We start from the raw sequence: 21,196 nt of genomic DNA on the forward strand, positions 1-21,196 counted from the left end.
AGGTCAGGTGACTTGTCCAAATCTCACAGATGGTAAGTGGCAGAATAAGGTGTAATCTACCCACCCACACCATCATGGCAACCCTTCCCTCAGGTACCTTCTGCCCTTGCTTCATAAATGTGCTTAGTCACTTACGAGGGATGCTTCATGGCTTCCAGAATCTCCACCAGGGTAGAGGATGATGTCAGAGAGCTTGCTGCGTGCTGCTGAGAGCTGTGACACAGAATGTAACAAAGCAACAAGAGTGGGTTTTGGTTTCAGTGCTGTGGGCTGTGGTGAACAAGTGTTCTTCCTCTACATGAAACTAGCCCACATTACCTCTGCTTCTTCTGGAGTCAGATACCAGGACAGTATTGAAACTGAAGACAGTCAGGGAAAATTCTGGATTGTTGTATCCAGAGGCTAGCTCACAATGCATTCCTATTTCCAAGTATGTATACACATTTTAAAAAGGCAAAAGTGATTTTGTATCTAAACACAGCACCCTTTTTAAAAAAGCATCTCCCTCTCAATCACATTTCTCTTTCATTTTTATTCTTTTATTTATATTCTTGCCTGTGGAAGTCAGAGGAAGGCTCTGGATCCCCTGAAACTGAGTTACAGGCAGCCCTGGGCCACCTATCTGGGTACTGGGACTCAGCTTATGTCCTCTGAAGAGCATGACAGCTCCTAAGCAGAGACACATCTTTACCTCCATTAATATTGCTTCCTAGAAGACTTAGGCTGCTCTGATTTTGCCTGCAGCCTCTCACATGTTACTTAGCCTAGGCCAATCAAAGAGTTGCAGCATGATAATTTAGTTGAGAACTTAGAGGAAAGAACCTAAGAATTATCACTAATCAGCTGTAGGACCCCTGGATTTTCTTGATTTTTATTTCTTTACCTGAAAACAGGGACAGTGTTATTCATGTCTTTCAGGATAGTGAGGGGCTACCATATGTAAAACAAGGCACAAGACTGATATACGTGGTGCCTAAAATGTAGTCAACGCTGAAGCGAGTCAGATTAGCTAACCAAACTAGTGAAGGTACAAGAGTTGGGAAGCACTGGAATCCAGATTTCATTCAAGTGAGTCACATTCCCAAAGTCCTGCTCTTTGCACCACCTGCTGCCCAAGTTCTGCCTTGATGGTGACATGCTTAAGCCAGCTGTGGTGGCGCCTGCCTATAATCCCAGCACTCCAGAGGTTGGACTGGGAGAATCATGAGTTTGAGATCAACTTAGGCTACGTGGGAAGATCTATTATATCAATGGGGGTGAAGAGGTAAGAGATTAATATTCAGCAGCTGAATGGCCCCACCAACCTAACTAGTTAGTTATGGATCTCAATCAGAAACTCCTCAAACTCCTCCCTTTCTTCTCTTCCTCAGTCTTCTGGATGCTTATTTTGGGAGGCAGGGGGTTTGGCAGCATTTCAGATTCTCAGGCCTTGTGTTAATCCCCAGCATGACAATAAAAACCTAAAACCAAAATCTCAGGGTTGAAAAAAGCCTTCAAAAGCCTTTGAAGAGAGCCGGGCGGTGGTGGCGCACGCCTTTAATCCCAGCACTAGGGAGGCAGAGGCAGGCGGATCTCTGTGAGTTCGAGACCAGCCTGGTCTACAGAGCTAGTTCCACTAGTTCCAGGACAGGCTCCAAAGCCACAGAGAAACCCTGTCTCGAAAAACCAAAAAAAAAAAAAAAAAAAAAAAAAAAAAGCCTTTGAAGAGAATTTCCTTCAAATCCTGCATCTGAGTTCAAGTGTCTAGTCAAGAGAAGGCCTTCCATTTGCGAATACCTTCAAAGGCAGGGAACTCAGCTTCTCCCAATGCAGCTGAATCCAATGCTACTAAGTTCCTACCATGACAAGGAGTGTACACAGTATCACTTTTGGTCAGGGGTCCTGCTTTTGCAGGTCTTCTCACCTCTAGCCTACACTCCAGGCCTTCTTTTCTTCCAAAAGCAGACAAAAGCCTCCCTCTCTACCCTCCTGAGCAGCGAGGAAGCACACGGCTATACTCTCCTCATGCACACTGAGCAACCACTCCAATCTCCTTCATGGCCAGGACTAAAGGCAGCAGGGAGAGAGGTAGAGCAGGAAAGTCAGGACTGAGCAAGCATCACCTCTCCTAGCCAGAATGAACACTCAGTGGTGGATGCAGTGGAGGCAGAAGTAGTCCAGAGCTTACAGCATAAGGAAAATCAGAGACTGCCGACAGGGACTAACTCGTGGGTATCCATCCAAGAGCACTGGCTGCTCTCAGGGAAAGCGGTGTAAAAGTCAAGTTTCTCAGATCATATAGCTAAATCTGCTCAGTCAGTACAGAGAGGCACGAAGAACAGAGTAAGTAGACCTGCCACCCACAGCCAAGAAAGAAAGAATGTTTCTCAAAACTGACAATGGCATCAAAACCTAGGGCCATAAACATGTACAATTACCCTGTGGGTGGGTGTCTGTTTTTTTTTTTCATTTTTTTCCCTTGAGACAAGTCTCATACACCCCATGTTGACCTCAAACGCACTATGTAGCCAGGAATGATCTTGAACTGCCCCTCCTGCTTTTGTTTGACAAGTGCAGGAATTATAGCTACGTGACACCATGCCTAATTTAAGAAAACACAGGGGCTAGAACTCAGAGCTTCATGCGTGCTAGGAAAGCACTCTACCAAATGAGGTGTATTCCCAAGACCCTGACTGAAAAAAAAAAAAACAACTGTGGGGTGGAGGAGGATCTCAAGACAGAATTTCTCTGTATAGCCCAGGCTATCCTGAAACTCACTCTGTAGATTAGGCTGGCCTTTGAACTCAGAGATCCACAGACCTCTGCCTCCTAAATCCTGAAACTAAAGGTGTGCACTACATGCCTAGATCCTGATAAAAAAAATTTTTTTTTTTTTTGGTTTTTTGAGACAGGGTTTCTCTGTAGCTTTGGTGCCAATCCCAGAACTAGCTCTTGTAGACCAGGCTGGCCTCGAACTCCCAGCGATCCGCCTGCCTCTACCTCCCAAGTGCTGGGATTAAAGGCATGCGCCACCACCGCCCAGCCTGATTAAAAATTTAAAAAATACTCTTACCTTTAAAAAAAAAATCACAAAATCACTCTGTGTGTGTGTGTGTGTGTGTGTGTGTGTGTAGAGTTTGAGGTCAGCCTGGTCTACGTACTGAGTGACTTCTAGGACAGCCAGACCTACATAATAAACAGACCCTGACTTTAAAAAAAAAAAAAAGCCAGGATATTTACTAAGCAGATGAGGGACAGGAAGAGAAAGGCCTCGTTCACCCAGTGTGACTCACCCGGTGTTAGTGCATTTCCTTGCTGATTGCGAGCCATCCTGTGCAAAGCGCCATGCTTTGGGCACCATAGTGACTAGAACTGACATCGTGTCTGACACTTTCTGTGTCACTGAGAGAACACAGATCCCCGCCTTGCCACTTGGCTGTAAAGACTGACCCCTTCGGAGTCCCACATATTATCTGTGGCAGCTAGAACATGACCCAGAGCTCTGGACTCGCAACCTCTGTGCTCTTGGTTGAACTTGCCCCAACCAACAGTACCATCAGTTTGTCGTTCTGAAGCTCACCTGCAGTCAGAGTTTGCAGAGGGAAAGGCCTGTTCTCCTATGTTCTGGGAGTTCCCAAGGGTCTGGTTGCTACCTCTATCCAGGGACTGGCATGTGCTGACCCCCAAACTGGCACCGTCTGATACCAGAGCAGCTGTTTGGTCCACAGATGCCTGCAAAAGGGTAAAAAATTAGCAGATAGATCTAAAATTAATCAAAAGTAACAGTAAATAAATTATCCCGGTTTATTAAGTCAACAGACATTAGATAGATATTCATTCACATACATTAAAACTATTTACACATATGGTTTGTTCCATTCCTCCCATTCTCAGTCCCCACTGGTCCCTGTTAGGAAAGTCAAAGGAGTCTAGGGACCAAACCCAGACCTGGTACATTGCCTTGTCAGAGAAATTAAGGATTTACACCCTCTAAACCAAGGCAGACAGAGGCCAGGCAATCACAATAATCCTAAAACCAAAGCAACCACTTCAGTACCAGATTCAAACCAAAAAACTGGCAGACACCAAAGGAAATTTCCCATAAAAAGAACACAGAAGGCTAGGCAAAGCAGTACACCCCTTTAATCCCAGCATTTGTTGGCAGGCGGATCTCTGAGTTTGAGGCCAGCCTGATCTACACAGAGTTCTAGGTCAGCTAGCGCTACACAATGAGACCCTGTCTCAAAACAAAGAAAAGTCAAAGCACAGAAGTCAAAATCACCCCCCAAGAAGACTGAGAGGAGGGTTGGTGTCCTAGGAGGGACCTCCCATCCATGATGACTCAGCCTTCCCACCCCTTTCCTGGATCTGTCAGTGGTGCATTTAGCTTTCTGACAGCCCAGGTTCAAACCTCAGAGGCATTTGTAAGTTCTCTCCTCTAGCTTCATCCTGAGAGAGGCCTAGTCCTCTGTCCTCCTCTTGGGAAATTCCATGCACTAGGCCAGGTTCCCCCTCCATCTGAGAAGGCTGGACAGGATCCTAACTGGCACTACAAAAGCATCCCTTTTCCTGAAAACCACCTATGAGCCACGCCCATTTGCATCTTCCTAAAAAACAGTTCCAACCTTGCTAACCTGCTACTCTGAAATCTTGAACATCTCTGCACTATCACGCTGTGAACTCTACAGAACATATAGCTGACTTGTGATCTCAACACAACACCAACTGTTCACCAAGTCTACCCTTCCAATCAAATAACCTTATCTGTATAGCACTGTGAGTTCTGTTGTCCTGTGGCTCCTTATCTCACTGGCTAAAACCCCATCTCAGTGGGTGTTCCACCTTAAAATGCTGATCCCTCACAGTTTCCTAATTAGTCCCACCCCAGCCCCCAAGTGGCAGATTTCACTGAGCCTGCTGAGGAGGCTGCTCAGGAAAGTAGTCTACCTGCCTCATTTCCTTTAAGGGTCCTAACACACCTAAAATCCCCGCTGCAGACAAAGACAAATGTTTACAAAGAATGGCTACGCCTTTCAGAGTACTTCTAAAAAAGAATAAAAGCCTTAACTGACAGTTCTTAATACATCCTTCAGACATCCTTGTATTATCAGATATCTTGTTAGATGATGTAAATATTACTGTTTCTAAAACAGCTTGCCATCTCAGTACTATTGCCACTTGGGATCAAACGAGGCTTTGTCACAGGGTGGCCTGTGCGCTGTAGGATGCTGAGCAGCAGCCCCACTCCCACATTAGATGCCAGTAAAACTAGCCATAGATGTGTCAAAAAAACTTCTAGATATTACCAGCTGTCCCAGGAGATTAAAAAAATGCTCTGGCTCCAAAAGAACCACTGTGCTTTCTTGCAAGCAAGGCTCAATGACTTAAAAAGCAAAGCAAAACAAAACAAGAAAAAGTCAACTATGTAGACTTCCATGGGTGACATAAATGCCCAGAGGAAGTACCACAGGAGGCAGCCTGCAATAACCACTCACCACCTGTGCACAACCATGAAGGCTTAGGACAGGTACTACGCTCTAACACTAAAGCAGAACAAGCTAAATAAGTAAGGGAGACCGGGCCCAGAACTGAACACCCAAGAGTAGCTCACGGGGCCTGCTTCCTAGGTCCTTTTCATGGGGCTGTTTGGGGAGCAGAGGTGTGGCTAAGCAGTCATCACTAAATCTTCCAGATAATAAGCACATAGGGTTTTGTGAGCTGGTGCGGGACAATTGTCTATATTCTGTCAATTATGTTTTAAATAAATGCTGATTGGCCAGTAGTCAGGCAGGAAGTATAGGTGGGACAACCAGACAGGAAGTAGAGGCGGGTCAATGAAAACAGGACATTTCTGGGAAGGAGGAAGCCCATTCCTCCTGAGTCCTGTCTCAACCACAGAAGGAAGATGTGACTACCCTGCTAAAAAAGGTACCGAGCCATGTGGCTAACATAGACAAGAATAATGGGTTAATATAAGTTACAAGAGTTAATAAGAAGCCTGAGCTAATGGGCCAATCAGTTTATGATTAAGGTAGACCTCTGAGTGATTTCTTTGGGGCAAAACAGCTGTGGGACCTGGTAGGAGGACAGAAACCTCAGACAACAGTGAGCGACATCTCTGTTGTCACTACTACTCAGCCCTTCACAAGAAATACTGAAGCAGCCATATGTGAACAAAAAACCAACCAACCTTAGAAAACAAAAAGTGCTGGGCACGGTGAGGAACACATGTAATTCCATCACTCAGGAAGCAGAGACAGGAGATCAACTGATCAGTACCATCCTCTGCTACATGGTAAGCAAGCTCTAGGCCAGACTGGGTGTGCTATGTCAGACCATGTCTTAAGAAAAAAAGCCGCACGCCTTTAATCCCAGCACTCGGGAGGCAGAGGCAGGTGGATCTCTGTGAGTTCGAGACCAGCCTGGTCTACAGAGCTAGTTCCAGGACAGGCTCCAAAGCCACAGAGAAACCCTGTCTCGAAAAACCAAACAAACAAACAAAAAAAGAGGGCAGGGTAGGAGGAGGCTCTTTCCCAATAAAACTTTACTTAAAAAGCAAATGGTAGGCCAGATTCCTGCTCTGTATTACACAGTCTATCTTTCGTGGATGCACATTTTGCTCAGAGTGTAATACCAAAAAAAAGTTGTTTCCCTGAAAACTTTGTCATTTTTGTCTGACTACTCCGAGTCTTAGAAAGATAGTTCCCATATTCTTCGGCTACTGGAGGCTTAGAGTTGAATTTAGTACAACGTTCTAGCTGCTTTACAAGGTCTTACCCTATAATGCTTTTTCTTTTCTTGAATTTCCCTCATCTAGGCACATTTTTATGTGGGGAGGGAGGAAGCACTAATTGGATTTGATAGGTTATTTTAAAAAAGGACTTTGACATGAAAGTTACAAGAGGGATGAAGGTGGAAGGGGAGAATGAATGGCTATGACCTAAATATACTATATTCATATATGAAATTACCAACGAGTAATAAACAAATACGCATTAACTTGACATAATTCAGCTTCAATACTAATAGTTACCCTTTGGTGCCAAGTCACCAATACCCCCGGAAATAAAATCCCATGGATGGCCGGAAGGTGGTGGCACACACCTTTAATTCCAGCACTTGGGAGGCAGAGGCAGGTGGATTTCTTGAGTTTGAAGCCAGCCTGGTCTACAGAGTGTGTTTCAGCCCAGCCTGGGCGACAAAGAGAAACCATGTCTCAAAAAACCAAAACCAAAACCAAACCAAACAAATCCCGTGATGATCATAGTATTTGCATACCTTTGCAAATCATCCTGCATGAGTCACATGTCAACCTTCTGATATTTCAATATAGCACTGTCGTCCTCAAAGCCACACTCTAGACTTACACAGCACAGTTTAAACAAAACACAGAATTTTAAAAAATTAAAAATCTCCTAATGCTTCAGGTTTCTGACTTTGTGTCAGATAGAACTCATCCACAGCTGTCCTGCAGCATAGGCAGCCACGGGCTGCAGGCTGGACACACGTGCATGAGTTTAGGTCATCTCTAATGACGGAGAGTACCTAATACAGAGAACAGTTATGACAGCGGCTGCTGCACTACACCACTTAGAGGTCTGTACGTATTCAGAATAGACATAATTTTTTCTCCCAGTATTTTTTAAAAATATTTTATTATTTATTATGTATACAATATTCTGTCTGTGTGTATTCCTGCAGGTCAGAAGACTCCATTACAGATGGTTGTGAGCCACCATGTGGGTGCTGGGAATTGAACTCGGGACCTTTGGAAGAGCAGGCAACACTCTTAACCTCTGAGCCATCTCTCCAGCCCTCTCCCAGTATTTTTGATCTATAGTTGATTGATTGTGGGTGGATGTAGAGGGTCAATTATACAAATTCTAATAATGGCTGATGCTGACCGTATACTGACCCCCTGCCCAGCACCATGCTGCTTATTTACATATGCCAATTACATATGCAAGATTAGAAGTATGCTCATTTTTAAGCATATAGGTATTTTCCTTCTATAATTTCTTTAACTTTATTTCATGTGCATTGGTGTGCAGGTGTCAGATTCCTTGGAACTAGAGTTACAGACAGTGAGCTGCCATGTGCTCTGGAAGAGCAGCCACTGCTCTTAACCACTGAGTCATCTAGCCAGCCCACATATAGGTATTTTCTATTGTTTTTAATAACTGGCGAAAAACTTGCTTGCACTATTATCAAAAATGTGTTCATTATGATTTCTTTCCCTTATAATTTGTTGAAAACATTTGTTATTTCTAACATTCAAATAACTAATAAAACAACATTTTAAATTACTATTAAAATAAATTACTATTTCCTCTTACAATGAAGAAGTAGGTTCTAAAGCATAATTAGTTCTAAGCACAGTCAGTTCCAAACACCTCCTCGGCATTGAAGCCAAGATTTGAAAGCAGGTCTCTCTTCACTGTATGTTGGAAAATTAACATAAAAATGTGTTTTTATATTTTATAATAATAAAAATAACAAAGGCGCCGGGCGGTGGTGGCACACACCTTTAATCCCAACACTCGGGAGGCAGAGGCAGGCGGATCTTTGTGAGTTCGAGACCAGCCTGGTCTACAAGAGCTAGTTCCAGGACAGGCTCCAACCTACAGAGAAACTCTGTCTCGAAAAACAAACCAAACAAACAACCAACCAAACAAACAAACAAACAGAAAAGGCATGCAATTTAATTGTGTGTATATACAGGAAGATCCCTTAGTGCCTCTGGTAAGATATGAATTTTTAAAAAATATGTAATTTATTTTATTTTATATTCACTGGTGTATGTGTGAGGGTGTTGGATCCCCTGAAACTGGAGTTACAGGCAGGTGTGAGCTGTCATGTGGGTGCTGGGAATGGAAACTGGGTCCCCTGGAAGAACAGCCAGTGCTCTTAACCTCTGAATCTTTCCAGACCAAGAGTTGAATTTTTAACTTACATATCTTTTTTGTTGTTGCTTGTTTTTTGAGACAGGGTCTCTCTCTATAGCTCTAGAACTTACTCTATAGACCAGGCTATCTCGAACTCAGAGGAGATCCACCTGCTTCTGCCTCAAATGTAAGCTGCCACGCACAGCTTACTTTATATGTATCTTTACAACACCAGGAGAGACATTCATTCCTATGTACTCTCTATGGAATTGTCCTCTATTTACTATTTCTAGGTGTAGAGCATGTCCACCTTTGTTTTATAGGTAAATTTCACCACACAAAATAGACCTATTCGACTCTGTTGACTTTTCTTATATTAAATTCTAAGACTCATCAATGAAGAGTCTCCTTAGTCCAAAGTAAAAGACTTTGGGACTGGAGAGATGGCGGCTCAGTGGTTAGGAGCACTTGCTGTCCTCCTAAGGATGTGGGTTATATTCCTATCACCCTCATGTAGTCCACAACTGTCTGTACTCCAGTTCTGCAAGATCCAGAGCATTCTTCTGGCCTCCAAGGCCACTGGGCACACATGCGGTACACAGCATACACACAGGCAAAACAACACCCACAGACATAAAATAAAATTAAAAGTTAAAAAATATATATATTATGGGCTGGAGATTTGGCTCAGTGGTTAAGAGCACTTGTTGCTCTTACAGAGCCCAAGTTCAAATACCAGCATTCACACAGTGGTTCACAACCATCTGCAATTCCAGTTCCAGGGGACCCAATGCCCTCTTACAGGCATGTGGTGCACAGATACACACTCAGTCAAAACACTCAATACACATAATTCAATACACATAAAACAGTCAATACATATAAAATAATAAAATTTAAAAAATTAAAGAAAAAAGAAAGTAATCTGACTAAAGAAATCAGCCGAGTCTGTTTTAATTCAAAATACAGTATACCTACTACACTCGGATGAGAAATGTTTGGTTGATGATGAGATGAGAGAGCTCAGGTCCCGACAGGAACCGCGCATGGCTATTTGAGTCACAGGTAAGGGCTGTAGACAGGTATGGCAATGTCCATTCACCGCGCATGTCTATTTGAGTCACAGGTAAAGGCTATAGACAGGTATGGCAATGTCCATTCTTGGAAAACCAAGATTCCAAAGAGGCAAAGTGGGAGCTCGGGGAGCTGCTTTTCTGACTTCCACTAAATAAGGACTCTTTAACTCCTCCCACCTCACAAGTCCCCTCCTCTTAGCCAGACCCACTCTATATAACCCTGGTTCATCAGATCTCCGTAGCTAGTTCTCTACAGCTAGTCAATTTCCTTAGAAGCCTCCATAAACACCAGGGAGCCCTATCTGCCTCCAAAGACCAGTCAAAACAGTAATTACTAATGCTAATTACAGAGCGGGTTTTGAGTCAAGCCTTGAGGGTCATGAATGTAAATCCCAGTTCGACTCTGTACTCTAGAAAGCAACTTCTCTGTTCTTTATTTCTACACGTACAGAACTGAATAAAGCTTTTACTTAACTGACAGGCTATGCTACAAGGTGCAATGAGGTAATGTGGTAAGTAAAGAATTGTAAGGCCTGGAAGGCCCTTAGTGACCTTACCCAAACCTTTCATCTGACAAATAACTGGAGCCCAGAAGGTAAGGGAGCTGCCCAGGGCCACACACCATTAGCCTCGACATAGGCTCAGGCCTATTTATAGATGCTGGTTGTTTTTTTCCCCTACCACTTCCAGTCATGCTTTTTTTAAAAAAAAGATTTATTTATTTATTATATATACAGTGTTCCGTCTGCATGCATGCTTGCATGCCAGAAGAGGGCGCCAGATCACTTTACAGATGGTTATGAGCCACCATGTGGTTGCAGGGAATTGAACTCAGGACCTCTGGAAGAGCTCTTAACCTCTGAGCCATCTCTCCAGGCCCCCTGCCATACTGTTATAAACTTATCTTGGCTTTACAAGGAGGAGAAAAATAAGAGTTCAATCCTTAAATATACACATTTCAAGATGCTTGTAAAATTTAAAAGGACAGACGCTGCAACGTAGTGATAATGAGATTTGTGGCAATCAGGTGAACCACTCAAGCAGCAATGAAAACTGGTTCAGCAATGAAAACTGGTTCAGCATTGGTGTGTTAGGCTGCCCTCTTACACAAATCTCTCCCATTCCCCTTTGCTGCTCTGAACACCAAGGCACCTAAAGCCAAATTCAATTTCAGCTATCCCTCAGATCCAGATTCAGTCCAATTTCATCTGCCTAGAGGTAAACAGAAGGCCAGTTTGTGCCAACGGGATGGGCATGCACAGGCTGGAGTTTGGACTAACCTGAGGGTAGAAGGCAGATGATGCCGTGCGTGGGCTGCGAACAAACTCCATAAAGAAGGCCCCGTCCTGAAGTCAGAGGAGGAGGAAGCAGCAGCAGCAGCAGCAGCAGCAGCAGCAGGTGTAAAGTAGCCAAGAAATGGATTGTGTATGAGAATAGGAGAAGGGGATCAAAAATAAGCAAATAATAAATGAAAACAAGGAGGCAAGGAGAAAACCAGGACATGAGGGAATGGGGTGGGGGTGGAATAGGGAGCCCAGAAAGACAATCTCCAAATGCAAAGCACGAACAAGAAATCACACTTCAATTCGCAGAACACCATCTATGTGGGCAAAAAGTACAGCCAAGCTCTTTGTGTGTACCTATGGCTTGGGTGCTTTTAACTTCCTTCAAGACCTACGGCAAGGAAGAGGGAATGGCCCCAGAGCAGTGTTGGGAACAGAACGGTAAAGGCAGCAGTGAAATCTTGTCCTTCAGTCTGTCTGGGAACAAACAGCCCTCTGAGAGAGAGAGACACTGAAGCCTAAGATTTCTTCTGCCTGATAGTTATTAAATGTGGCAGCAAAGAATCAAGGAGAAGTCTTGCTTAATCTTCTGTGAACATGGGGGTGCAGAGGCAGCAGTATCTGCTCCTCTACTGTTTGTGTACAAAATCAAGAAACAAAGACATTTATAAAGTCAGGCACATTAGCACCAATGCAGTGGGCTTCCTGAAGAACCCCTGCTCACATTTATAAAGTCAGGCACTAGCACTAATGCAGTGGGCTTCCTGAAGAACACCCTGCTCTACTTGTGGCTATGTATTTGTGGCTGCCCATGTACTTGAAGCAAAGATGACAAAGAGGACATTTCGAAGAGCTTGTGATCCTTCAGAGCCTTTTCATTCTGCATGCATGATTATCGCTGCAATGCAGGAGTGGCAACAGCTCAATCAAGGTATCTGCTCTCCTTCAGTTCTAAAAGTAAAACAGTGAGATATCTGGATGTTCACTGTATCACCATTGCCAGCATCTTCCAGGAGCCACCGCAAACTCATGCAGCACACCCTGGAAGGGCATGACTGAAGATGTAGACGCATCACACCCTCCGTAAGAGGCACTGCCTCCAGACATGCCAGCTGACATCTCATAGCAGTTTTGCTTCCCACTCCCTAAACCTGGAGTTCACAGCCAGCACCATAGCTTTCAGAAGTCAGAGGAGTACAGGGTGCATCCCAAACAGCAACTAATGTGTGGTCTCTAGGGTATTTCAACTTCCTATAATTTTTCTGCTTGTCCATCTTGCCTTTGGCACCATCCCTAATGCTGAAAACTGACAATGTAGAAAGGTCAGGAAAGGGCTGGGCGGCGTTAGCCCATCCCAGACCGTTACTGCTGAGGCACTGATGATACTGAGAGAGCTATGCCACAGAACCGAGACCAAGTTGTTGTTGTTGTTTGGCCAGCAGAACTTCTATTTTGTACACAGACTCCCTTTGGGACCCACAGCTCTCCCCTTGGGCAGGAGTCAGCAAACTACAGCTTGTAAAGTAAGTAATCTGGCCACTCCCCTGATCTGCCCAGGCTATGAGCAAATAATAGCTTTTTATTTTAAATGAATATAGAAGAACTTAGGAAGGACCCTTGTTTTTCCCATGAAGCCTGAACTCCACACACAGGGTTGTTGATCTCTGGTTCAGTCTCCAAGCTGCCTACAGCTTTGGTTGATACTTTTCTCATATTTTAATCCCTAGAGTATAATCCTAGTGATTTATACCAAGGTAATTAATCATACCTGTAGTTAAATAACTGCCACAAGGAAATCCATGAGCATCATTTACAACTTCATGATATAGATTAAATTCTATAGTACTGGTAAGAAATTTTCCTTCCAAGACGGTTGTTTTTATGTCACCCTGGCTGTCCTGGAACTCGCTCTGTAGAGCATCTAACACACAGAGATCTGCCTGTCTCTCTCCTCAGTGCTGGGATTAAAGGTGTGTCCTATAACATTCAGCTAAAATTTATCTTGAAAATGAGAAACCATTTACATTTTAAATAAACTTTCTGTGTGAATGTAGTATTGGAATCAAACCCAAGGCCTTAAGTATGTAAACTAAACTCTCTACTTCTGAGCTAGACTTCCAGCCCATAGCTACTTTAAATACATTTTAGGGATTGAGAGTTTAGTGCAGTTGTTCTAGAGTACCTACCTGCCTACCATGTTAAAGGCCTTGGTTGAATTCCTAAAACTTAAAACAGAAAAAAAAACCCCACAAAATCCCATGTAGTAATATTTCATTTGCATTTTAATAAATAAAGCTTGCCTGGAGATCAGAGAAAATAGCCACAGTGGTGACACAAACCTTTAATCCCAGCAGCCACAGTGACAGACACCTTTAATCCCAGCACTAGAGAGGACTATAAAACGAGAGAAGACAGCTCTCAGACACAGTCTCATTCTGAGACTCCTGGAGGCAGGATCACCATTTTGGACTGAGGCAGAGGTTTAAGAGTCAGTGGCTGGCTTTTTTGCTTTTCTAATCTTCAGGCTGAACCTCAATTTCTGTCTCTGGGTTTTTATTAATCCTGCTACAAACCTAAACATAACTTTTAAAACATGACATGGGAAACCTTTATAATATGAGTAAAATTAATAAATACAAAGTTAGATTTACTTGCATTCTTTTCTTTCCCAATATTTCTCAGGAGTCTTAAAGAAAAAAAAAGTAGGAATTCCATTATCAAAAAAGAACAGGCTTGTGTGGGCGCTGCCTCAGGAATTTCCAATTCCCCTCTGGTAGAGTGACAGTGGCCCTGAAGGGGAACTAGATGGCAAATTCCACAACTCGAGTGAGATCTCAGGCCTGGAGCAATAGCACTCTGTGTGGCTGTTCCCAGGCTGCACCTGAGCAGAAATCCACGTATCACTACTATCAACAGGGAGATTCCTCGACGAGGGATAAGAGAACCTTAAGATAGTTTGTGGTAGAATTTCTCTACAGTTTCAGCACAATTGATTCTGCATTCGTGGCGATAGATCATGCTTTCATTTGGGCTCCTGGGACTACACAGCAACAGTCCCCGACTGGTGAGCCACTTTTACCTTTCGTGGGCTGTCCACATAGGTGGGAGTCATAGCAACACTGCTGCTCTCAGCTGCCTGAGTGGAACTTTTTCCATGCACAGTTGCCTGCTGCTCTCCTAGGCACCTGAAGGAAAGAAAACACATGACTGCAGCTTGCTGGAAGATCTCTAGGGAAGGACCAAGTTAGTCTACATGAAGACAGCACAGCTGTTTCCACCTGTGAAATACGCTTCTGCCTTGCTTTTCCTTCAGGCCCTACATGGCACCCTTAATACCATTAAATTGTCCTAAACAGCCATTTGTCCCCCACAGTATTTCAGAAAACACCCTAGGGCTGGTGAGATGGCTCATTGGGTAAGGGTGCTTGCCACCAAACCTACCAGCCTGAGTTTGATCACTGAATGCACACGATGGAAGAAAAGAACTCACTTGTGTAAGCTGTCCTCTGACCTCCCCACACTCTGTGCCATCCCACACAAACAAACATGGTAAAAATAAAAAGCATTCCCAGAAGCAGGGTGCAGTGTCACATGTCTTTAATTCCAGGTGGCGCTCCGTGAGTCTGAGAACAGCCTGGTCTACACAGAGTTCCAGGACAGCCAGAGCTGCATATTAGAGAACTTGTCTCAAAAATAACAAAAAATAAAAAACAAGCAGTCCAAGAAAGACAAAATATTATGTTTCCACTCATACACAGACCCTAGATTTTAAAACACATGCACACACATCTATATATATACACGGCACAGAAGCAGAAAGAGCACAACGAAGGAAAAAAGAGGACCAGAGGAAGGGAAGGAGGAGGAGGGAGGGCAGGGAGTGGAGAGATAGGCAAGGGATAATGACACATATATTACTATTTCATAATAAAACCCATGTTTCTCTCTCTCTCTCTCTCTCTCTCTCTCTCTCTCTCTCTCTCAATTCATTTTACCAACCAACCATAGCTCCCCCTCTTTCTCCTCCCCACCTAGCCCCCCATCCACTCCTCAGAGAGGGTAAGACCTCTCACATGCAGTCAACTAAGCCTGGCATGTCGAGTTGAGGCAGGACTAAGTCTTTCCCCACTACATCAAGGCTGAGCAAGATATCCCACCACAGGGAATAGGCTCCAAAAACCCAGTTCATGCACCAGGGATAAATCCTGGTCCCACTGCCAGGGGTCCCACAAACAGAACAAGCCATACAACTGTCACCCACATTCAGAGGGCTTAGTTCAGTCCGATGCAGGCTTCTCAGCTGTCAAAAACTCATGATTTTTTTTTAAACCATTATTTTGAATACTAAAAGTTTAATTTAAAAAGAAAATCACTGGTTGGGAATGTTGCTAGCCGGTAGTAACTGTACAACTTTAATCCCAGAACTCAGGAGGCAGAGGCAGGCCGGTCTCTGTGAGTTCGAGGCCATGCTACAGAGTGAGTGAGTTCCAGGACAGGCTCCAAAGCTACATAGGGAAACCCTATCTTGAAAAACCAAAAAAATAAAAAATAAAGAGAAAAAAAAAGAAAGACAATCAGCTGGAAGAATGACTCATTGATTAAGAACATCGAATGCTCTTCCAGAAGACGTGTGTGGATTTGATACCTAGCACTCACATGGTGACTTAACTTCAGTTCCACGGATACAAAGCCCTCTTCTTACCTCCTTGAACACCAGGCATGCATGAGGTACACAGACATGTAGGCAAAATACCCATATACATTAAAAAAATATATCATTGTGGGCTGGCATGTGCTTACAGTCCCAGCTCTTTGAAAGACTAACCAAGATGATCATTTGAGCCTAGGAATTTCAGGACAGTCTAAGGAACAGAATAAGACCTCATTCATTCAACAAAAACACATTCTGAAGATCAGTATTGTAGTAGCATGCAGTATCAACTAACTAGGGGGATATATATTAGTTCTATATACTTTAAAGGGATTGATGTCAGTTTTTGTGACATAATTATATTCCTTCCTTCCCAAGCCACTGGGTAAGACAAGAAAGATTTCCTTAGAATATATCATCTTATCTCAGTTCTGATGTATATTTAATGCACAGCTTTGTGTTCATTTTCCAATTTTTCCCCAACTACGACGAATGGAATGCAGTGTATCCTAGGTAATATAAAGGTGGTTTAAAGTATATGAAAGATAAAAAAAAAACCCAGCTTTAACCCTCTTTATACTATATATGATATCCAATATAAATATTTATCGCACAGCACAGTTTAGGGGATAAGAAAAAAGTCTATACATTTAGTACAGACTTTATTTAAAAGAAAAAAAATTACATTTACTTATTGGGGTGGGGTGTGATTCATGCCACAACACCCATGGAAATCAAAGTTAGAAGACAACTCACAAGAGTTGGTTCTCTTCTTCTATCATGCTGGTTCTGGGGAACACAGTAAGGCTTGGCAGCAAAAGCCTTTACCCACAGAGCCATCTTGCCAGCCACAGGCTCAATTTTAGATCAGTGGGAGATGAATCCACAAATACATCACCCACAGACAAGGAGGACCAATTCCACTGCTGCTACTTGATACTTCAAAGCCAAATCCTTAGTTCTGGCCTATTTTCTTCAGCAGCTGGGAGCATTATTTAGGGGGTGGGGCAGCTCCAACAGCAGAGCAGTTTGGTCTAAGTCAGTGAACGGTCTGTGTGCTGTCAAAACCCAGATTACCTCTGAAAACTGCTCCACCTAGCTCTAGTGCTCCTGCAGGGCCCCGGAGGCTGTCACTGGGCCTGTGATAGTACTCCCTCCCACAGGTGTTGAGCCCAAGAACACTCCTTAATAAACAGTTTACATACGAAATTCTATCTTGGTCTGTTTCCCTGGCAACCTAATCTGTTATGTTTCTCTTATTCTGACTCTGTGTGTGTACGCATGTGCTGCAGAGATCAAACCCATGCTCTCACCACTTTTGTTACCTGACTGTGAGATAATCAAATATAAGTAAGTAAAAGATAAACTAAAACAAAGAGATTAATTTATATATATATTTTTTTTAAATGTGTAGCCCAGGCTGGCCTCGAACTCGTGATCCTCCTGCCTCTGCCTCCTTCAGCAAATCCTACCGGCGTGCGCCACCACAACCGGCGATTAATTTATATTAAATGCAGAGACCCTGCATATTTAGCCAGGAAATATCCACACTCAGAGACAGTTCTGTTTTCTCTAGCTCCCTGTCTACTCACACCACTTACCTTGGAACAATGCTCACGCATCATTTTATCTGTAACAGCAGTATCTCTAAAAGAAAATAACTTTTTTTTTTTTTTTTTTTGGATTTTTGAGACAAGGTTTCTTCATGTAGCCCTGGCTATCCTGGAACTCACTCTGTAGACCAGGCTGGCCTAGAACTCAAGAGATCCGCCTGCCTCTGCCTCCCAAGTGCTGGGATTAAAGGCGTGTGCCATCACTGCCTGGCTGAAAATAACTTTAAAAAAAAACATAACCATAATCTAAGATTACTCCAACTGTTTAAGAAACATTAGTGTGTCCAAAATAAGATTCTAAGAAGGCCTCTGTTTTGCCTTCTTAATCTCTTAAGTCTCTTTTAAGGTCTAAACTCCTCTTCTTTCTCCTTATCCTTGTAGCTCATCTATCCCATAAATGTATATAATCTAGATGTGCTGAGTTCATTCCTTTATTATTCCATGTTTTCTTCTCTGTGCCCTGTACTTCCTGAGAACTATAAGCTTTACCTAAAAGTTTAGTCGGATTTAGGTTGAACTGGGAACACAGATTCCTCTGTGGTGCTGTGTACTGCTATCTGGGGTCTGTGACAGGCTGCAGATGCTGACCATTCCTAGATTCTTCTTCTGCGGTACTGTGTACTGCTATCTGGGGTCTGTGACAGGCTGCCGATGCTGACCATTCCTAGTTCCTTTAATGCTTTAGTGACCACACAGAGTAATAGTCTATCATCCCTTGTTATTTATTAGCGAGAATATTTTTTTTTTGTTTTTTCAAGACAGGGTTTCTCTGTGGTTTTGGAGCCTGTCCTGGAACTAGCTCTTGTAGACCAGGCTGGTCTCGAACTCACAGAGATCCGCCTGCCTCTGCCTCTCAAGTGCTGGGATTAAAGGCGTGCGCCACCACCTCCCGGCTTAGCGAGAATATTTTAGAAAGAAAAAATCTCGAACTGCTTGGTTATTCTGGGGTATAATTTATAGAGGAAAAGCAAAAAGCACACTTGCTTTTCTTCTTTGTCCACCAATATCAAACTGTCTTTCTCTTATTACACTGTAACACAGTCTGCTTTCAGTGTTCTTCTGAGTTACAACCATAAACAACACTATGACTTTCTCTGGCATGTCTTTATGGCTGCAGCAACTGTACTGCACACACAGTATGTGTTCCCTCATATGCACATAGCCATCCACTTTCACTGAACTGCCTTCCAGCTGCTAGCCCCCACATTAGGAACAGGCATTCGTATCTGGGTGAGACTACTCCTGTCTAATAGCTCAGAACCTTCTACAGCAAACACATCTGGATGTGAGAACATAAACAGGGCACACTGTATTCTAAGTAAGGAGGGAGCAGCCAATCCCACACAAAAGCTGATTGGTAGGCCTTAAAGGGATGGCAGGAGCAAGTCAGCTTACACTAACAGCAAGACACAAGTAGGCAAACATCTTTCGACATATCTGTAGGATGGGGCACTATCACACTGTTAGCCTGCTTTTTAGCATGGAGCCATCCTGCATGGGACATGAGAACATCTGTCTCATGTCTGCTTTTACTCCAATTTGGATACACTGGATTATCCTCATCTAATAAAAGCAGAAAAGCCTGCAGGTCAACATCTGTGCCCAGGCTAACACACTGTTGTTAGTCAACACAGAGCTAACTTCATAAGAGCCTGATAAAGGGTATGTGCCTACAGATAAAGACCAGCAGGGAACTGGAGGAAATGGTTACAGTAAGATAACAAGACTATAAAAACTTACAGCCCTTTCTCAAGTTGCTGTAACTTGGTTTCCACAACAAATACAACTGAATCTATTTAGTATAATAGAAAAAAAAATAAAGCAAACAAGCTGAGCAGTGGTGGTGCATGCCTTTAATTCCAGCACTTGGGAGAGAGAGGTGGGCAGATCTCTTTGGGTTCGAGGCCAGGCTAGTCTACAGAGCGAATTCCAGGATAGCTAAGACTACACAAAGTAACCCTGTCTTGAAAAACTGAACAAACAAAACAAAACAAACAAACAAAAAGCACTGTGTAAATAAACACTATATTAACGTCTAGCTTCTATAACCTCTTATAATCTACCTTGGGCCTCTTCAAAACTAGCACATCAGCCAGGAGCAGTCACCTGGGGCATGGAAAGGCCTCAGGTCCCTGACCTGGCTCTTGTCCCAGGGCTAACGGAAAGCCTCATCATTCATACTGAGGAATGCTACAAGCACAAGATGGCTTTCTTTTCCCAGTCTGAGCAGAAAGAAGCTCACTGGTGCATACTAAACAGTGACTCACTGACAAATTAAAATAAGATCTTTTTACCTCGATCTTCACACCACTCCCAGAAACATATGTTCCTTGTTCTTTTCTGCAGTCAAGGAGAACCTGCTGGCAGAATCCTGAGGCCTTCCCTACAAGAACCCAGCCCTCTCAGGAGAGCTCTGTCTACAGTCCTTCCTTTCCACCCAAACTCTAGCTCCTGGTACTCACCAACCAAGCCATTCTAGGCATGGGACTCATCTCTGAAAACACACTGTGCTAGATGGTTTGATGTTGATAACACAGGCTAGAGATCTCTGAGAAGAAGGAACTGCGATTGAGAAAATGCCTCCATAAAATGGGGCTGTAGGCATGTCTGTAGGGCATTTTCTTAATTAGTGATCGATGTGAGAGGGCCCAACACATTGTGAGTGGTACCATCACTGGGCTGGTGGTCCCGGGTTCTATAAGAAAGCAGGCTGAGCAAGCCATGATGAGCAAGCCAGTAAGCAATACCCTTCCATGGCCTGTGCATCAGCTCTTGACCTGCTTGAGTTTCCATCCGGACTCCCTTTAATAATAAACAGTGATGTGGAAGCATAGGCCAAATAAATCTCCCCATGTTGCTTTCGATTATGGTATTTCATCACAGCAACAGTAGCCTGAAGACGTAAGTCATAAACAATGCCACACCAGTTTGGAATTATGATTAATAGGGTGGTATTTATTTAAAGGGGAAAAAACTTACAGATCACTGTCAGCCCTCTGCGCAACCAGGAAGGAAGTCTAGTCGCCAGCGGAAGTGAAGAGAGAGAAGAGAGGGAAGTGGCCGCTTTTTTAAAGGGAGAGAGACCACGCCCCAATGGGCTGGTATCTCAGTGGTGATAGGCTGGAGGAGTGGGAGGACCTCCCGTAACAGTAGCCATAACTAAGACACACATTTTCACCAAAGACACTAAAAATATATTTCATGATATTAAGGAACTGTAACAACATTATGATTAAATAGGGTAAATTGTAAAGTTACCCTAAATGGGGAGCACACATGCCACAGTCCAAGTGTAGAAGCCAGAGGACAACCTCCATGGTCAACTCTCTTCTTCACAAAGTGGGTCCTGGGGCTCACACTCAGACTGTCAGAGGACAACCTCCATGGTCAATTCTCTTCTTCACAAAGTGGGTCCTGGGGCTCACACTCAGACTGTCAGAGGACAACCTCCATGGTCAACTTTCTTCTTCACAAAGTGGGTCCTGGGGCTCACACTCAGACTGTCAGTCTTGGTAGCAAATACTTTCATACATTGAGCCATCCTGCCAGTCTTGTTTGGTATTTTTTTTTTAAAAGAAGACTAATTTTTCAGAGACACATGATGAAATATTACAGATAACAAGAGTATAATGTTTGGGTTTTGAGAAATAAAATAAAAGATAACACCTATGGACTATGAATCAAACACAAGTAGCTAAGAACCGAAGAT

The 21,196-nt window shown here is 43.5% G+C and overlaps 1 protein-coding gene across 19 annotated transcripts in view; it reads right to left on the reverse strand.

Moving 5' to 3' along the window:
* Positions 1–21,196, reverse strand: part of Depdc5 (DEP domain containing 5, GATOR1 subcomplex subunit) — a 121,106-nt gene that overhangs the window by 24,102 nt on the left and 75,808 nt on the right. For 13 of the 19 annotated variants that reach the window (XM_075944018.1, XM_075944011.1, XM_075944009.1 and 10 more), the window contains 4 exons: positions 14,303–14,408; positions 11,221–11,286; positions 3,560–3,711; positions 136–213 (listed from right to left, as the gene is read on the reverse strand). In XM_075944018.1, coding sequence (XP_075800133.1) covers positions 136–213; positions 3,560–3,711; positions 11,221–11,286; positions 14,303–14,408 — 402 coding nt within the window. The remainder of the gene's footprint in view (positions 1–135; positions 214–3,559; positions 3,712–11,220; positions 11,287–14,302; positions 14,409–21,196) is intronic. The other 6 variants (XM_075944017.1, XM_075944015.1, XM_075944013.1 and 3 more) reach the window with 1 other exon arrangement.

This window comes from Microtus pennsylvanicus, chromosome 12 (genome assembly GCF_037038515.1).
Source record: "Microtus pennsylvanicus isolate mMicPen1 chromosome 12, mMicPen1.hap1, whole genome shotgun sequence".
Taxonomy (NCBI): Eukaryota; Metazoa; Chordata; class Mammalia; order Rodentia; family Cricetidae; genus Microtus; species Microtus pennsylvanicus.